The sequence below is a fragment of the Syngnathus floridae genome, chromosome 3 (genome assembly GCF_059516105.1).
Source record: "Syngnathus floridae isolate MCC-2025c chromosome 3, RoL_Sflo_1.0, whole genome shotgun sequence".
Taxonomy (NCBI): domain Eukaryota; kingdom Metazoa; phylum Chordata; class Actinopteri; order Syngnathiformes; family Syngnathidae; genus Syngnathus; species Syngnathus floridae.
Genome location: NC_142415.1, coordinates 6,813,103 through 6,831,380, shown reverse-complemented (window position 1 = coordinate 6,831,380; position 18,278 = coordinate 6,813,103). Strand labels below are relative to the sequence as shown.

General features: G+C 40.9%; 1 protein-coding gene across 2 annotated transcripts; it reads left to right on the top strand.

The window, feature by feature from the left end:
- Positions 1-2,193: 2,193 nt before the first annotated feature.
- On the top strand, positions 2,194-18,188 carry LOC148400240 (Golgi apparatus protein 1-like). Of its 2 annotated transcripts, XM_088371917.1 has the most exons (27): positions 2,194-2,567; positions 6,261-6,290; positions 7,598-7,684; positions 8,100-8,315; positions 8,401-8,604; positions 8,717-8,788; positions 8,886-9,072; positions 9,301-9,518; positions 9,682-9,803; positions 9,918-10,019; positions 10,280-10,433; positions 10,539-10,556; positions 10,985-11,122; positions 12,105-12,191; positions 12,274-12,336; positions 12,476-12,589; positions 12,694-12,782; positions 12,996-13,113; positions 13,195-13,287; positions 13,361-13,498; positions 14,636-14,759; positions 14,828-14,970; positions 15,062-15,163; positions 15,236-15,343; positions 15,499-15,619; positions 15,724-15,830; positions 16,297-18,188. In XM_088371917.1, the coding sequence occupies exons 1-27, from the start codon at positions 2,232-2,234 to the stop codon at positions 16,462-16,464; spliced, it is 3,459 nt and encodes a 1,152-aa protein (XP_088228043.1). In that variant the 5' UTR covers positions 2,194-2,231; the 3' UTR covers positions 16,465-18,188. The 2 variants fall into 2 exon arrangements, with proteins under 2 accessions (XP_088228043.1, XP_088228044.1); XM_088371918.1 differs by lacking the exon at positions 10,539-10,556 and having other exon boundaries at positions 2,195-2,567.
- Positions 18,189-18,278: the final 90 nt, after the last annotated feature.

The following is an 18,278-nucleotide window of genomic DNA, read 5'->3' as shown; positions in this document are numbered from 1 at the left end:
TCCCCACACTAAATCCAGGATTTGTTGCCCTTGATTAAATCAGAGGCAGGGTTAAGATCTTAAACTGTACATAGATTTAGGACTACAACAATTAAGAAGTAGGATTTATTAGTATTTTTTTCACTTCAGTAAAGTGTACCTTGAATATAAACTGCAGTGCACTGATATATGTATCTTTTCACTATCGAAAAAAAAGTCTCAATTCATGAAGAATTCGTCATCTAAATCAGCATCAGTTAATTGTCACTGAAAAAAAAAAAACTAGGAGAAAACATGGAAAGTAAGAACACTTTTAAAGAGGTTATGTTAAAACTATTGAACATAATATTATCCATATAAGATTGAGCAAAACAATTCCGAAAGGTTTGTTTGGTAAATTATTCATCGGTGCCCCCCCCCCCCCCCCCCCACCCCTTTCAATGATTCCCCACTTGCAATGAACAAACATTAGTAGGATGAGCAGCACAAGGGTGCTAAAGGATAATTCCCATGAGTCTGTTTTGTCATTTTTTGAGAGTGCAGCTTCATGTGCAAAAGGTTTTAGTTCAAATCCAGATTAGAGGACTAGGAAAGCAGTGAAGTCTTGCTTTGAAGCAAAAGGTGGTTTCTAAATTCTCGAAAGTGAGGTTGAGTTCACCCAGGGCCAATCGTCAGGAGGAAAAAAAACTCACATTTGTTCATGCATGTTTTTGAAATATGGGAGAGAGCCATTGTATCCAGATAAAGCCCACCAAGAGATTATACAAAGGAACCAAGATTCATACACAAAACATCTTGACTGGGAAGCGGATTAACAAACCGCAAACTTCATTTTAACGTATCTTTGCATTCAATTTATCTGATACTTATTGTGTAGGTTGTCTATTGGGCCCCCATCATTGGGAGATTTGTTCAATTACAGAAGGATCTGAAAAGCATGATACATCTTTGAAATATGTAAGTTGTGAATAACTGCGAGAAGAGGGCGGATTAGTATGGCTGCCGAAGAGCCAGAAAAAGTCTCACGGCAGCTGTCAGCTCTAAATTTAGGAGGATTTATGGTCCTCCCTGTTTCCCAATCAGCAGCTCCAACGCCAAGGTAGATGGGTGTTAAACTTTTCCCACACAAAAACACAAATGCAGCTTCAGTTCGGTGTAAAATAAGAATTATATTTGTCCATACGTACTCTATCCTGCCACAGAAAACAAAAGAAAAAAATGCCAGTCATTAAATTTTGTAAAAATGAATTTATTTTGAAATCCTTACATAATTAAGAAACACTGCAAACTATAACCATAATGACAGTGTCAATCAAAACTCAGCATTACTCTGTACCGGTAAATGAGGAGAACATGTTAAACTGTTTCTGGTTTGTAACTTATTAGGTATTGTGTGTAGTGCTTTTCATTTATTTACACCATATCATGGTTGCATTTATCAGCAATGGTAATCACCAAAATTTCCATCCAAAAATTTCACACACACACACACACACACACACACACACACACACACACACACACACACACACACACACACACACACACACACACACACACACACACACACACACACACACACGCACGCACGCACACACACACGCACACACATACACACGCACACACACACACGCACGCACACACACCAGGACTAAATATCAATGTAATATTTTCTTTAAAATCCATCCATCCATTTTCTATTAAATGTAATTTTTAGTGAAACATGACATTATAAACAATCTTGAAAGCGACAGCTACTTCTTGGGTAGGCTATTGAGCAATGCAAAGAACAACCCATTGCATCCACACTTTAAATTATTAATTATACTCATTGATGTGAAGACACATATTTTCTCACAATAAGAAACACTTCAATATAAACAGTAAGCAATTTTTTTTTCAATAAATGCCTGTCGACATTTTCTAATGATCACTCATACAACATTCCTAGGAAATGACAATGTCCCATGATAGGGGACGGGACAGTTTATTTCGAGAACAGGGTCGCAAGCACCACATTAGTGGTCCCTGGTCCAGCGGCATACTGATTATTGGATGAGAAGTCTTGTTTATTTTGTGATGTAATAAAAACGTAAAATGAATCTAATGGGCATTGTCTCGTCATAAAACGTACGTCCTTTATTTTTAAACCGGCAGTTGTGTTATGCGTCACTGCATACTTTTATTGTGAACTAACTGACCGGAAGTAGTGCAGTCTTTTTCTCACCGCGCTAGTTAACGGTGATGTGAAGATGGCGACGCACGGTCGCTCTCCGCTGCTGCTACTGCTGTTATCATACGTGTGTCTTTGTGGCTTCGGCTCCGTCTTCGGCCTCAAAGCCGCCAGCGGTCCCGCCGAGCCTCCGAATAATCCGGTTGTCCTCAGAGCCGCTGAGCTACAAGCCAAGGATGCACCTGCCGCCGCTGCCGCTGCCGCTGCCGGGGCCGGGGCCTCACAGCCTCGAAGGGCGACCGGTTGGAAGCTGTCCGAAGAGGAGGCCTGCAGGGAAGACCTGACCCGACTCTGCCCCAAACACACATGGGCCAATAACCTGTCAGTGCTGGAGTGTCTACAGGACCGCAGAGAGGTAAGCGACAACCGCCGTTTGATGTGCTGATGATGCTGGCTGCGACGCCGGGGCCGCGGTGCTTTCGATTCATGGCTGTCAGCTGGACATTGAGGTGGAGGTGAAGCTGCATCGATCGACTGTTGTGTCCTTTTTTTTTTTTTTTTTGTGAGCACTTTTACGACACACTGAGCATACGGATTATATTGACATCAGCAGATACTTTAGCCAATCATTAACAAAAACGGCAGATCAGACATGATGAAAATCTTTGCTCATTTAACGAGACAAGTTCCCTGTGTTGTTTTATTAGATTCTTTTAAACAGTATGAATAACTATTTTTAAGAAACTAAACTAATACGACCTGTCAGAAATAATTGATGCTTCGTATTTAATTTTCTAACATCAAATAATATTCTTAATAGAACAGTGTAGTAGCTATTATTTGGGGGGATCCAGTATGGACAGCCACATCTTCTTACTACATATTTGTTGGTTTACAAATGCGTCTTTATTGCTTGAGATTGAAGTTTGTCATTGAGTAAAGTAAGTGCAATCTAGGACTGAGAAACGTCAACCTTCAAAGTGTTTAAAATGGATTTGAGTCCATGCGATTCATACGCACCTGATTCCATCAGGATTCCTGTTTATTTTTGATTCAGTTAAGAATTTCATACAGTGCCAATTTTTCATTCACATGGAAGACGTTCTCAGAAGAACCAATCCTGCAGACAGTTCTTGTTGTAACTTCGTGCATCAGTAAAGATATTTGCAGTAACAATTGAACACGATGCAGTTACAAATTCGAATTATGTGTGTTATTAAACATGCACTGATAAATAATTATGTATTTCACTGAAATCCTGGTTGAAATAAATTATTTTAAAACTTTTGGCGTTATTGTGTGTATTGTGACGGCTTGTGACTGAGTGTGAAGAAGCATTTTGGAGGAGGAAGATGGGAGTTTGTGCAGTTGTAAAGTAGGAGCAGATAAAAACAAACGAGACAATATTGAGTTGACTTCTCGAAGGGAAAAGTGTTCCAAATAAACTAGAATTGCAGTGTGGTGTGGGTGTTGTTGGGCTTCCCCTGTTGACGACCATGACCCCTCCATGGAGAAACCTCACCCCTGCATCCCCCGACTACGGTTAGGCAGCAAGCAAGAACATTAGAGAATGTGAGACTTTGTAAAGTGCTTTGGCAGCCAGTACGGTGCACATATGATGATATATGCACTCCATCATTTCAACAGAATTGGATTCAGTTTTGGTCCCAAAACGATAAATTGTTCAGCCCCTCTTCTGTAATTGTATTCAGGTTTTGCTTGGATATTTTTCCCTTCAGTTTTGTCTTCAGCCAGTGAAATGGATTCAAGTCAGGTGATTGACTTTGCCCTTGCTTAACATTCCACTGCTTTGTCTTAAAAACTCTTTAGTTGATTTTACTGTATACTTCAGGTCTTTGTCAATCTGTACTGTGGAATGCCGTCCAGTGCAGCATGTGGTTGAATAATATGAGTTGATAATATAGCCTGAAACATTTAACAATTTATCCTGCTGCAAAGCTTGAGATTGTGGCCAAAATGACAAGTTGGGTTGATTAGGAAAAAAAAGAAATCAGTCTATCGCTGACTGGGATGGAGAGCCAGCAAAACCTGCCATTTACAGCTATACATCAGCAAATAGGGTCATGCTTCTCCTCCAAAAAATGAGTGTGGCCAAATCCTGTGCAAAAGTTGGCCAGAAGCCCTGTGCTACATTTCTCAGTCGTCAATGAATCCAATTGAACCATTTCCTTGTTTGTTTCATTTCAAATCTGTTGAAATAGTGCTTGGAGCCAAAAGATGAGAATTGCATCAATGTCACATTATTTGCTACCTGATTGCATTTGCAATGGCCTCAGATATTTAAAAAGCATCTAAATGAGTTTTCTCACATTTGTGCATACACTTCCTGAAGTATGCATGTGTGCTGATTATATGTGTTTAGTATCTCTGGTACCTCAGCACCATGCTGTTCACCACCAACACACACACAGGCTCACACACCAGCATCCACGCATGCACACACACTCGCTCGCTCTCTCTCCCTGCTCCTCCTCAGGCCCCTTTTTTGAGATAACTGCATTGCTTCAGCTTTGTAACAGCTGTGGCCTCCAGAAGAGGAAAGTGGCTCTTATAAATCTGTCTCCTCTCTAGAGAGGAAGAAGGTATACACTAGCACACAAAACCTGGCAAAGCAGCAAGAGGTCACATTAGAGCATTTAAGATTGTATTTATGGTGGTTTGAGGCCTCAATTGTGATTTCAGAGAAGCAGCACCACTGATTAGCAAAGCATCTTGTGGACATAGCCCACAGGCACTTCCTGTTTGAGGTCAATCACATCACTTTCTGCTTCAGGATTAGCATCCATCTGATAGGCATTTTATCAGCATCTTATCATGCCCTCGTTAATTTATGTACACAGTGAACTCCCCATTCTCAGGGGACACCCATGTAAACGAGCCCTTTATACACTTAAAATGCATCCGTTTCCAAATCAGTTTTCACCAACGAACTGGTGGGCTGTAACTACAACACCATGCCATATAGAATAGAATAGAATAGAATAGAATAGAATAGAATAGAATAGAATAGAATAGAATAGAATAGAATAGAATAGAATAGAATAGAATAGAATAGAAGTCAGCAAGTTAGGTCACTTATATCACAAGGTACAATTGGAGGGGTTAGACCCTATTCTCCGCCAGTTGTGGGGGCTTACATTATATTCAAGCCACTCTCCTTGTCTTTTGTGACTCCAGTTAGTCTGAAGTTTGCAGGGACTTCCCCCATCCCATTCACGCCTTTATCAACTCCAATTAGTCAATGCTATTTCAATGCTTTGATGATTTGCATTGATCAATCTGCTCATGTTTCCAGGCCTTTGATCTGAATAGAATACATTGGCTTTAATTAATAACTCATAGTCTGACTAATTGGTAATTTTATATCTCGGCTGAGTCTTCTTCGTCATTAACCTTGTCGTTCCTCTGTCCTTGTAACATTTAGTGGAAAGTCAAGAGATAGATTTGTGTCCCTGTTCCTGCAGGCAGAGAAGGATTTGGATTATGTCCTTCCTTGTCTTTTCTATGCCAAGTGAAACTGTATGATCAACATTTCTTGCTGGGTTTCTTTGGATAACCCATAATGTAATGTTAATTAATAACTTCAGTTTGCTTCTCACATTTCTCCGTTATTCCCAGTTCACCACATTACTACCTTTTATAGTCGCAGTAAAATTACACTCGACAATGCTTTTAACAGTTTTTTTTAATCAGAGACGCAAGCAAACTCCCTGCATGTTTTTTGTCTGTCTGACTCTGCCTTCGATTTTTCTGTATAACTATGGTAATATATCAATTATGAATCAAAAGTTAGTTTTAGCAACAGTTGAAAAAAGAATTCTGAACCAACATAGCTATAAATTACAACACATGGTAAAATCAGCATTTCAGCTTTGATAGGTCATCCTTAAAAACAAAATGTGCATACACCTGAATTACATTTTCAAACTGGGACATAATTCACACAAAGCGTTTGTTGGATAAATTATGTTCTGAAGAGGGTTTGGTACATTCATAACTTGCGGCACTAAATACAATATTTTTTGTGAAAATATGCATTTAGCATACAGATGGTGAGTCACAATTTTCTGCTTTTGTGTGTCTGCAGGAAACTGAGATGGCTCCTGCTTGCAACCATGTAAGTACATAAACACAATTTATTTTTTGCCTTGTGTTTGCGTCTTGGTAGGGTTTTTTTTGTTGTAAACTTTGTGTAACCGGTTGGGGGTTTTTTTTCGTGAGAAGGGGGGGCATGCCTCGCCACCGCCGCATACACATTGCAGATTTTCTGCAGGAGCAATTAATTACAAAGGCTGGTCTCGCTCAGTACATATCAAATGTCCAGAGTTCAGTGACACGCCAAGGTGTTCTGAGAGGATTTATGGAAAGAGGTTGCTTCAGTTGAAACACACAAAACAGCCTTTTTTGTGTTGACATGGTGTTATAGTCTGTGTGACACACCTGTCACTGGTTCTTATTGGATCTCCCATGCACAAAGAAAAATAGCCAACACCTCAACAAAGAAGACACAAAGAAAACAGGAAGATTTGAAAGGGAAAAAAAATCATCTGGAAACCTATTTCCATAAACATGCACTGGGGTAATGTGTTTGTCCTGGAATCTTGTTTACTTTTCAGTATAATATTTTTCATGAATTTAAATTGTAGTATTAGATTGATTGAGCGGATACAAAAACAAAAGGCTCATATATCAAACCATTAAAAATCTCTAATCCTCAGAAACATTCTCTGGGATTCAGTGCTTTTTTTTTCTCTTAGTGGGATCAGACAACATCGTGCGGTAATCAATGTACTGACAGAAAGTTTTGTTTATATAATCATGCACGTCTCAGATTTTTGTTCCCCAGATAAATGTCTTTTTTGACGCTTTAGTTCAGAGTCGAATTAAAGTGTTTCTTGAGATAAATTCTCATTTGTGGAATACTTTTTATAGCTTACCCAGCAGCTGGCTAGATTGTGCGAATGAATGGATTCTAAAATGTTGTGATTCGGGACTCAAAGAGAGATAAAAGCCCTTTATGATGCCTTTTATATGTATGCAGGAAACGCCAATACCTTTTATAGTACTTCAGTCTTTGAAAGATGTGGGGAAAAAAATATTTTGTTGGGCCTTCATCAGCACGTTTGTAATCTCACATCATAATAAGGCCATTCTTTGACCAAAATAATCTGTTAGATTTACCTGGACTCTCAATGTGGCTCCCTAAACAGTAGCCTTGCCCAATTACAAAAGACATATTTTTTGTTTGACACCCCTAGATTATGTACATATTGCGCTTTACTGTACAACATTTATGACTGCAGCAATTTTATGTTCACAGCAAATGACTTTAAGTAACTCTGTGTAATGGAAACATAATGAATATGAATAATAAATGAATAGAGAGCACTGAATAACTAAACACTGAATAACTCTCTTCATCAGCTCCTGTGGAACTACAAACTCAATCTGACCACTGATCCAAAGTTTGAGTCGGTGGCGATGGAGGTTTGCAAGAGCACCATCACTGAGGTCAGCATTCAGCTCTCAATGTTATCTATCTGCAAATAGTGATGGGAAAATGAAGCTTCATGAACCAGTTGTTGTATTCTTTGGCTCCTCTAGATGGCGATGTTGGTTTAAAGTGAGGGTTTTAAGAAATAGCAAGTCGGTGGGCTTTCAGCTCTTCGGTGAACAGAGAGAGAGTGCCATCTAGAGGTCTAAGTAAACACAACAACCGGTTCATCAATCATCTTGAAGCTTCATTTGCCCATCATTTTCTGCAAATATGTGAGGTATGGCAGTCACTGATAATGTAGACAAATAAGTGGTAATGCAGTTGTTCTATTGCATATGCAACGTGACCATTTTTTTTTACATACACTTTGTCAAATATTTTTAATCACACAATCGCCTTCATTTGTTTCCTTCCCTTTAATGATCACAGCTTAAAGAATGTAATGAGGAGGAGCGTGGGAGAGGGTATCTGGTATCTTGTCTGGTCGATCACCGTGGAAACATCAGCGAGTATCAGTGTAACCAGTACATTACCAAGATGACCAGTATTATCTTTAGTGACTACCGACTAATTTGTGGCTTCATGGACAAATGTAAAGATGACATCAACAATCTACGCTGCGGGAGCATCAATATTGGACACAAGGTGACCTTTTGTTAAAGCGAATGCCTAGTTCCTTTAACATTAGTTTTGATCCTTTCCATTCGCTGCTGTTGCCTTTACGCATCAGGACATACATAGCCAAGGAGAAGTCATCGCTTGTCTGGAAAAGGCTCTCGTGAGGGAGGCAGAGCAACAAGACCAAGTTCGTCCTATCAAAGAGGAGTGTCAGAGGGCTATCCTGCGGGTTGCGGAGCTGTCATCGGATGACTTTCACCTTGATCGACATCTTTACTTTTCCTGTCGAGACGACCGTGAGAGATTCTGCCAAAATGTAAGCACGTGTTTTTTTTCTCTCTCATCATTAATATGAATCCATATTACTCTAATCCATAAGGAGAAACAAGTCATAATCTACGATGCCATTTTCCATCTCTTTATTTTAGACTCAGGCAGGAGAGGGAAAAGTCTACAAGTGCCTGTTCAACCACAAGTTCGAAGAGGCCATGTCAGAAAAGGTGCATCCCACCTCACTGGTTCATGCTCGTTTCCCGATTCATGACTCGCGTTGCTTGATTGTGTTTGCGGATTACAATGTTGGCTTTCTCCTTACAGTGCAGAGATGCTCTGACAACACGGCAGAAGCTTATCTCTCAGGACTACAGGGTCAGTTACTCTCTGGCTAAAGCCTGCAAGCTCGACTTGAGGAAACACCGCTGCAGCCTGGACACCAACCTGCCGCGTGCCCGCGAGGCCCGTCTCTCATACCTGCTCCTGTGTCTGGAGGCCGCTGTGCACCGAGGTGACCTCTTCATGTTGCTTCAACATGATGTTCAAATATGACAAATGTTCTTTCATCTCTCTAATGTGAAATAACCCTGACTAATTATGCTGGGACTCACAATTGCTGAATCGTTGCTGAAAAGTGTCATTGATGAAATGAGGAGTGGCGTTGACATTCAAGGGTAGTCATTTTCATCCATTTATTTATTTATTTTGTTTCTCTGTATGATCTTTTCGTCCTGTGTAGGTCGCCCGGTCACCGGCGAGTGTCAAGGTGAAATGCTGGACTATCGGCGGATGCTGATGGAGGACTTCTCCCTCAGTCCGGAGATTGTGCTGCACTGCCGAGCAGAGATCGAGACTCACTGCTCGGGCCTTCACCGCAAAGGCCGCACTCTGCATTGCCTGATGAGGATCGGCCGCGGTGACCGCAGCGCCTCAGTCGACGGTGTTTGCCAGAGTGCTGTAAGTCACGGGGGGAACGCAACCATAAACAATGGTTGTCACTTTGCTCGTATACAGAGCAAGTAGTGCAAATGATTTTTTCCAATCACATTATGTAGTCTGCGGTGTTTTCGTTTCTTGCTGCTGCCTTTGAATAATTCCATTAACTCTGCTTCGACTTCAGCTTCAGACACTGATTCAGTCAGCCGACCCCGGCGCCGACTACAGGATCGACCGAGCGCTCAATGAGGCCTGTGAGTCTGTCATCCAGACAGCCTGCAAACATATCCGCAATGGAGACCCAATGTGAGGGCACATACACACACGAGCACACAAAATATGTGAACACTCAGTCATCTTAGTCAGATGAATAAGCACCTGCATTTTAGAGACTGACCCCCTCCCTCTGTGTATTTGTAGGATTTTGTCTTGTCTGATGGAGCATTTGTATACAGAAAAAATGGTGGAGGATTGTGAGCATCGACTGTTGGAGCTGCAGTATTTTATATCAAGGGACTGGAAGTGAGTGTACTCACTGATAGGATTTATCAACCAGCCAATTGCCCCGACATCTGAGGCCTGACCCTCTCTTTGCTCTATTTTTACTTGTCAAGTGGAATTACTAACCCATGTGGACAGTCTTTTTATAGATGAACATTGTTGTTCTTTGGATTGTGGAACTTTCAGCCTTCATACTCTGTTTTACTATACATAGTCTGATCACATACCACACTGCAAAGACGAGTTTAGTGACTGTGGTGTGCTCCAATTTGTTGTCTTAGATTGGACCCTATATTGTACAAGAAATGCCAAGGCGACGCTGCCCGACTATGTCACACGCATGGCTGGAATGAGACCAGCGAGTTGATGCCGCCAGGCGCTGTCTTCTCCTGCCTGTACCGCCATGCCTACCGCACTGAGGAGCAGGGCCGTCGGGTATGACATGAGAGCAGAAACTCGAATCTTGACATTGTGTTGGAGCAATTCCAAGTTGTTCTCGTCATTAAAAAAAATACTTGTACATGTTTTTAAACTTAATAGGTCGACACTGACATTCTGGTAAGTGGTCTACAACCTCTGTCAATTGAGATTCTGGTGAAAAATTTGAATGATAAAGATGCTTGATGGCATTGATGATGGTGAATCGGCACTGAGATAAGATTTTAATTTCTTTGGATAATTTAATCTGTGGTATCTTTTTCTGGGCTTTTAAAATTTGATATTTAATTTACATAATGATAAAATGATGGCATGTTGGCATAATGGGTATTAAACATCACCCAGCCAAAACATTATGACCACTTACAAAATGAACACTGACACTGCCAGACTGGTTTTATTTGAGCAAGATGTTCATTATGGTCGTAATGTTGAGGGTGCTTGGTCCACATTATAATAATGGTGTTTATTTTGCCTCTAATTATCCTATTAGGTATTCACGTCAGTGTCTTAGAATAATGGTGTGCGTCTGTCTTTACGTCTGGCAGTTGTCTCGAGATTGTAAAGTGGAGGTTCAGCGAATTCTCCACCAGAGGGCGCTGGATGTGAAACTGGACCCTGAGCTGCAGAAGCGCTGCATGACGGACCTTGGCAAGTGGTGCAGCGAGAAGACCGATACTGGACAGGTTAGAAAAATGATTGTTCATCAATGTTCTGCCAATGATGCAGATTAAATGTGATTAAATCTGTAGTCTTACGTTTTGGAGTTTATTTGCTTGATTCTTTTCCCTTTGGCCACAGGGTAATACATCTGCACTTTCCAACCTTCATTCAGCCAAGGAATATATTTATTTTACATAACAATGCACAATACACCACCCAACAAAAAATGTCATGCAAGTATTTCTACTGATATAATGAGGATCTTGTCTCAATTTACCAAGAACAAATTGACTAACTCAATGTGAAATCTGAGCCTTTTATGTTCTCGCACCAAACCATGCCTTAGTTTAATGGAACCTAGTGGAGAGACAGGTTTATTCTACCTTCCTTCAGAAAAAAATGCCTCTATACCTCATTGCCATTGATAGATAAAGAAACATTATTTGAGGTAAAGTGATAATCCTCTTAAATGACATTGGATAATTTCCCATGGCACTCCGAATAATCTCTTGCTGTACGAGGAGCCACTTTTTACGTGGTCCACATGAATGAAAAAAATCAACATTCTTTTTACCTCAGTCAGCTCTAAAATCTTCTATAATAGATACAGCCACGAGAATACAATTGCTGACTAAAATACTGGCGACACTGCTCTTCTCATGAAAAATGTTAAATTTCCGTTGCACTATTTAAGTTTTTTTTTTTTTTTCCCCACAAGCGACACACTTTGAAACAGCATTTTTAAGGAGCCTACTTGCGTATGGCTCTTTCAAACAAAACTTCCTTTTGCGCATCCTATTATGAAGTGAATTTCTTGTCAATTGATGTAACTAGTGTTGTGGCGTTTTTTCCAGTAGTGCCAGGAGACACTGCAGAATGAGTTTGGAGGATTTGTGTGACCCCTGAAATTTATATTCAATACATTTTTACCGGTGTTGAGACCCCCCCAAAAGGGGATTGATTTGTTAAGCTACATTTGAGATGTGTTTGTGCGTTGCTTCCCAGGAGCTTGAGTGTCTGCAGGAACATTTGGAAGACCTGGTGTCTGCCTGCAGGGATGTTATAGGCAACCTGACAGAATTAGAGTCAGAGGTCAGCAATGTCATTGCTTAAGTAGGAGCAGGTGGCAACCGTACATTTAACCCTGCCATTGTTTCCTTTTCATCCTTTTCAGGATATCCAAATAGATGCACTGCTTATCAGAGCTTGTGAACCCATGATCCAGGCCCATTGCCACGTAAGAATATTTCTACTAGTTTCTGAGCACGCATATAGACACTCCTACCAGAAACAAACAACTCTTTGTCAGATATAATAAACTTGGACAAACTTGAATAACAGTAGAAGGCAATAAGCTTTTGTGTGTTTGTCTTTAGGACTTGGCTGACAACCAAATAGACACCGGTGACCTTATGGAATGTTTGGTTCAGAACAAGCACCAAAAGGAGATGAACGAAAAGTGTGCAGTTGGCGTCACACACTTCCAGCTGGTAAGCTTCATCTTCTTCTTTTAAAGCTGATTTCCCACTGTTCCGAGTGTTGGATTGTAAACATGCCTGCAGATTTTGATAAGTCGTCTTGTCTTTTTGTAAAGATTCAGATGAAGGATTTCCGCTTCTCTTATAAGTTCAAGATGGCTTGTAAGGAAGATGTGCTTCGCTTGTGTCCAAACATCAAAAAGAAGTACGCACACTAATATTCCCATTTGTTGCATCACTACATTTCTGCCTTACTCTCTCTCACGTGCATTTCAAAGTACGTATTGTACACCAAATTTGTCACACTTGAATTGACTCATAATGGCCCATCTGGAATTTTTTCCTCAGGGAATCAATTTAAAAAAAGGGATCGTTTTAACTTATCGGATTGCTAACCACGAATGATCCTCTCATTTAGAGTGGATGTGGTCATCTGCCTCAGCACCACAGTGAGGAACGACACATTGCAGGAGGCCAGAGAGCAGCGGGTCTCCCTGAAATGTCGTAAACAGCTGCGTGTGGAGGAGCTAGAAATGGTTGGGATGGCCTGTCGAAAATCGTTTCTGCCGGATGAAGCCGATACACATTTCAACTCAAATGTATTCTTCTTCTTCTAGTCGGAAGATATAAGGTTGGAACCGGAGCTGTACGAGCCTTGTAAGTCCGACATCAGTCGTCTGTGTCCTAATGTGGCTTTTGGCAATGCTCAGGTAGGATGAGGAATGTTAGATCTACAAATCCCGCAATCCTTCCAACAAACTCAGTCTTCGCTTTCCTCCTCAGATGATTGAGTGTCTAAAGGAGCAGAAGAAGCAGCTCAGTCAGCGCTGCCACCAGCGGATCTTCAAGCTGCAGGAGGCCGAGATGACTGACCCAGAGCTCGACTACCAGCTCATGAGAGTCTGCAAGCAGATGATCAAGGTGAGGAGAAGCAGAGCAAATATTGGGACGTCACGAGAATCACGTCAATTCTCATTGGCACTAAACACCACCGCAATAGATTTGAAATGAAACTGACAACATGTGCTTCAACTGACTTCAGTTATGTTTACATTCAAACCAGGCGAACATTATAAAGGTTTCAGCATACGTCTCCCGTTTTTAAAGGGACCACAAGTAATGGGACTTCAGAACTCACAGTGCAGCAAGTTTGTTATGCAATGGCCAAGTCCATCACCTGACCTGAATCCGATTGAGCGTACATTTCACAGGCTGAAGACAAAAAGCGTTGGTGGTCTATGGGTTCCAGAATTCAGGCTGTGACTTAAAATGTTTATTTATGATTGTTGTTTTGTTCTGTTACTTTTGCTCCCTTAAAAGTGAAAGGTATATATACAAACTTTTCCAACAAACTATCCCCACTCCATTCACTTGATTTGGATACCCTTACAGTAAATCTTAAAAGTCGGAATTTAAAGCACATCTTGGTTCTTTTCAAAGCCATTGGGGTGGTGTTTTCACATTTGTGTCCGTGTCCCAATATTTATGAACCTAATTGTATGTAAAATAATATTCAGCAATATCACCAGAGGTGGCAAAAGTACTCATTACTATGTACATGTGTACTTTCTGTAATTTTTTGAAAAAAATAAAGATTTGTAAAAGTAGGACAAACCCGAGTACCATATTTTTCGCACCTTCAATGAATGGCCCATTTTAAAACTTTGTCCATATATAATGCGCACCCGAATATAAGGCGCACCTTCAATGAATGGCCCATTTTAAAACTTTGTCCATATATAAGATAGTACATACATTTGGCCCGCGGGCTGGACTTTGGACACGCCTGCTGTAGTGGCTCAATATTGGTCCATATGTAAGGCACATCAGATTATAAGGCGCACTGTCAGCTTTTGAGAAAATTTGAGGTTTTTAGGTGCGCCTTATAGTGCGGAAAATACGGTAAAAGTAAAAAAAAGATAGACTACTTGAGGGGAAAAAAATAACCTTCTCTGCACACAAAATCCACTAAAACAGTCCTCATGGTGAAAAATCGCCTTATGAACAGAATCCACATTGTACTTCCCACCACTGAATATCACAAACGTTCTTTTGCAGAGATTCTGCACCGAAGCCGATGCCAGGAATGTTCTCCAGTGTCTGAAACAGAACAAGAACAGTGAGTTGATGGATCCAAAGTGCAAACAAATGATCACCAAAAGGCAGATCACCCAGAACACAGGTGCGTGAACATTTGACAGAGCAGCATTTGAAGAGTCAGACTCAAATCTGAACTGCACCCTTCTCCAGACTACAGATTGAACCCGGTGTTAAGGAAAGCTTGCCGAGCTGACATCCCCAAATTTTGCCAATCCATCCTGAACAAGGCGAGCGAGGACAACGAGCTGGAGGGTCAGGTGATCGCCTGCCTCAAGCTCAAATATGCTGATCAGGTCAGTCCAAAATCATCAGACATCTCCGGTTCCAAGAGAAGGCAAAGTCAGACGTGCTTATCGTTGCCCATCATGGAATGGTTTGGTTTAGAGATTGTCCGCAGACTGTGAAGACCAGATTCGAGTTATTCTCCAGGAATCTGCGCTGGACTATAGACTGGACCCCCAGTTGCAGATGCACTGCTCGGATGAGGTACGCTGGTCATTAAAACCTGTACTTTGTCTTTCTGAAGTCCGCTTCTTGTAATGCCGCTTCCTTCTCCAGATCTCTCGGCTGTGTGCCGAGGAGGCAGCTGCTCAGGAGCAGACTGGTCAGGTAGAAGAATGTTTGAAAGTCAACCTGCTCAAGATCAAACAGGAGGCCTGTAAAAAGGTAAGTATTATTGAGAAAAAATAAATCATAATATTTGATAGCCTGTTGCTGACATCTGAGTTTTGGGGGAAATAAATTGTAAATGGCTCGATATCATATTGTGAAGATCTTTGCGTTTTGGGTTCTTCTCCCTGATTTGTTGTGCTTGCGTGCAGGAGGTTTTGAACATGCTCAAAGAGAGTAAAGCAGACATTTTTGTGGACCCAGTTCTCCACACAGCCTGTGCCTTGGACCTCAAACATCATTGTGCTGCCATCACGCCGGGAAGGGGAAGACGTGGGTGCTTTCACCATCATCGCATGTCACTTTTGACTAGAAATATTAAATACTATGGTTGAAAAGAACCTCCCTCTGCTGTTCTTTTTCTTCTCACCATGCAGAGATGTCATGTCTGATGGAGGCTTTGCAGGACAAGCGAGTTCGCCTGCAGCCCGAGTGTAAGAAAAGACTTCAGGACCGCATCGACATGTGGAGCTACGCGGCTAAGGTAACCACTAGGTGGAGCCATTTTCACCTTCATTGAAACCTTTTCAACGTCAAGACAGGAAAGTTAAATAGGGATGAACGATTTAGAAAAATTGTATATGCAATGTAATGCACTTTGTTGCCATTTAGTATGCAATTTTTTTTCAAGTTTCTCTTCCCATTAATTTTTTTAACAAACAAGCTGCAAATTAATCTGGTACAATATCAGGTTGGATGCATGCTAAAATAAAGGCAAATGAACCACAAATTAAAAGGAAGGGCACTTTGTAGATCCACTTGAATAGAGTTAACGTATTCAAAACGTTTACTTGCACGCTTTTAAGTGTTCACCATGACAACTTCCCAAGATTCTACTAAGTATGGTGTGAACATAAACCTGCAAATCACAAATCCCATTACAACAATAATTCAAACAAATTAGTAGCTTCAATTTTCCTTGTTTCATTCAACTCTATGTTGTCCTGTAGGTGGCACCGGCTGAGGGCTTATCAGATCTGGCCGTGCAGGTGATGACCTCACCCTCCAAGAACTACATCCTACTCATGATCGCCCTGAGCTTGTGCGTCCTCTTCCTGTTGGGGCTGCTGTGCGGTCGGATCACCAAGCGCGTGACGCGGGAACTGAAGGACCGATAGAAGCCCGAGAGCTATCGACACCTGCTTCGCCCCCTTCGTCCTTGTCCTCTTCAACCTCAGTCTGTCACCAGCCAACATGCCCAGTGCCAATGCCAGTTGCTCACGTGGTCCTCCTCTTTTCAAGCTTCGCTGTGATATTGCATAACACCAATTGTCTCATCAAATCAAAGCATTTTTTTTGTTTTTGTTTTGAGTTGGTTGCGATAAACCAGTATTAAAAGGAGCACTGCAAGTGACATGACTGAGGACCGCTGAGGTTAGGACACCTTTCCCCTAGTTTGAAAGAAGACTGGAGCATGCAGCGCTTCATTTCTTCTGAAGAAGAGACGTCAAACAGCAACTTGAGATGTTGAGGCAAACATTCAGACATTTTGCTGTTGCTTTGAACCAATTTCGGATCACTTATGATGCCTCCCTTCCTCTTTATTCATGTACAGGATCTGGTTTGACTCGCCATGTGAGGCTAACACTCACGAAGGTCAAACACTTCTCACCATAATCATGCCAGTTGGTATTTTGTTTTCATGCCTTTTTTGTATTGATTGTTTTGATGAGATTTGAATTTGTGAAGCCAAACAATGCAGTTAAAAGTCAACACAGACAGCAGTGCAGATGAGGGTTACTGTATTATATATCTTCTGTATTTAATATCTGATCACTGGAGTGCAAGCCAAAATTACTTGGGAGTGTTGAGACGTGTTTCCACATAGTTTGCTGCCTTCAAGTCCCATCAATCATCACAACATAGCAACAACAGGCATCCCGCTCTTAACACATCTGCCAGTGTTGCTTTATAGGAATTTGATATGGTCATTTTTCTGTAGATTTATGATACAATTGCTTATATGAAGATTGTCTCCTATTTTCAATAGCAAGAAAAGCTAAAAGCAAGTTAAAACCCTAAATATGTAACATTTACTCAATGATGAGAAAAAAAAAATGGTTGTAATTATAATCTTGTATAGTAATGATTCGCCTCAACCATGAACTTGTTCAAACAGTTGACATCCTATTGAAGAGCAACAATTACTGAACAACAGCCAGCAACTTATGGAAAGCTGTTTCAGCATTCCCGAAGAGTCATGTACTCATATGCTCGTTGTCTTCTCTCTTAAAACAATTCTGTGCAATAGAAGGGGATTAAATAAAATTCTACTAGCTATCAGCTAGTTCTTGAGGAGTACTCAATGTCAAGTTGTGCAGACTTTTGCCTCATTAGTAAAACACGGTTGTCTTCGTGAAGACCGATATTGGAATGGATATCTAATAACGGCTTTATGGCCGAACGACAGTTTGTATCTCAAAATATTCAATTCAGAGCCCTCAAATGTCAAGGTACCATAATGGATAATCTTCGAGGCTTGCCATAATTGCTGTATGAGCATTTGCAGGACACTTGGTTCTATTATTCAGTGCAGTACTAAGTAAATGCTCTGTCGGCTTTATCAGAAAGGGCTACTGTCTGGCTCAAAAACAAACAAAAAAATCAACAAAGCTGGAAATTAGCTGCTCGCGCTCATCTCAGTTTTGAAGGTCATTATGATGTCCTGTTAATTTCCATGAATCACAAGTTTTAAGGATAAATACTAATAGAAAAAAAAGACTGTTTGGATGCAAATGTATGTTGTTTTCAGATCACTTCAAGTAATGGGGCAGTTATTGTGAGATTCCGTTTTGCTGTACAGATAAATCAATTTAATAAAAATGTCTGCACATTTTCCTAACTTTGCTTCAGTATGCATTAAAAAAATCAAAACATGATCTTTACAAAGTTAGTGCTCAGTTTTGATCAACACAGTGAGAGGTATGACAGA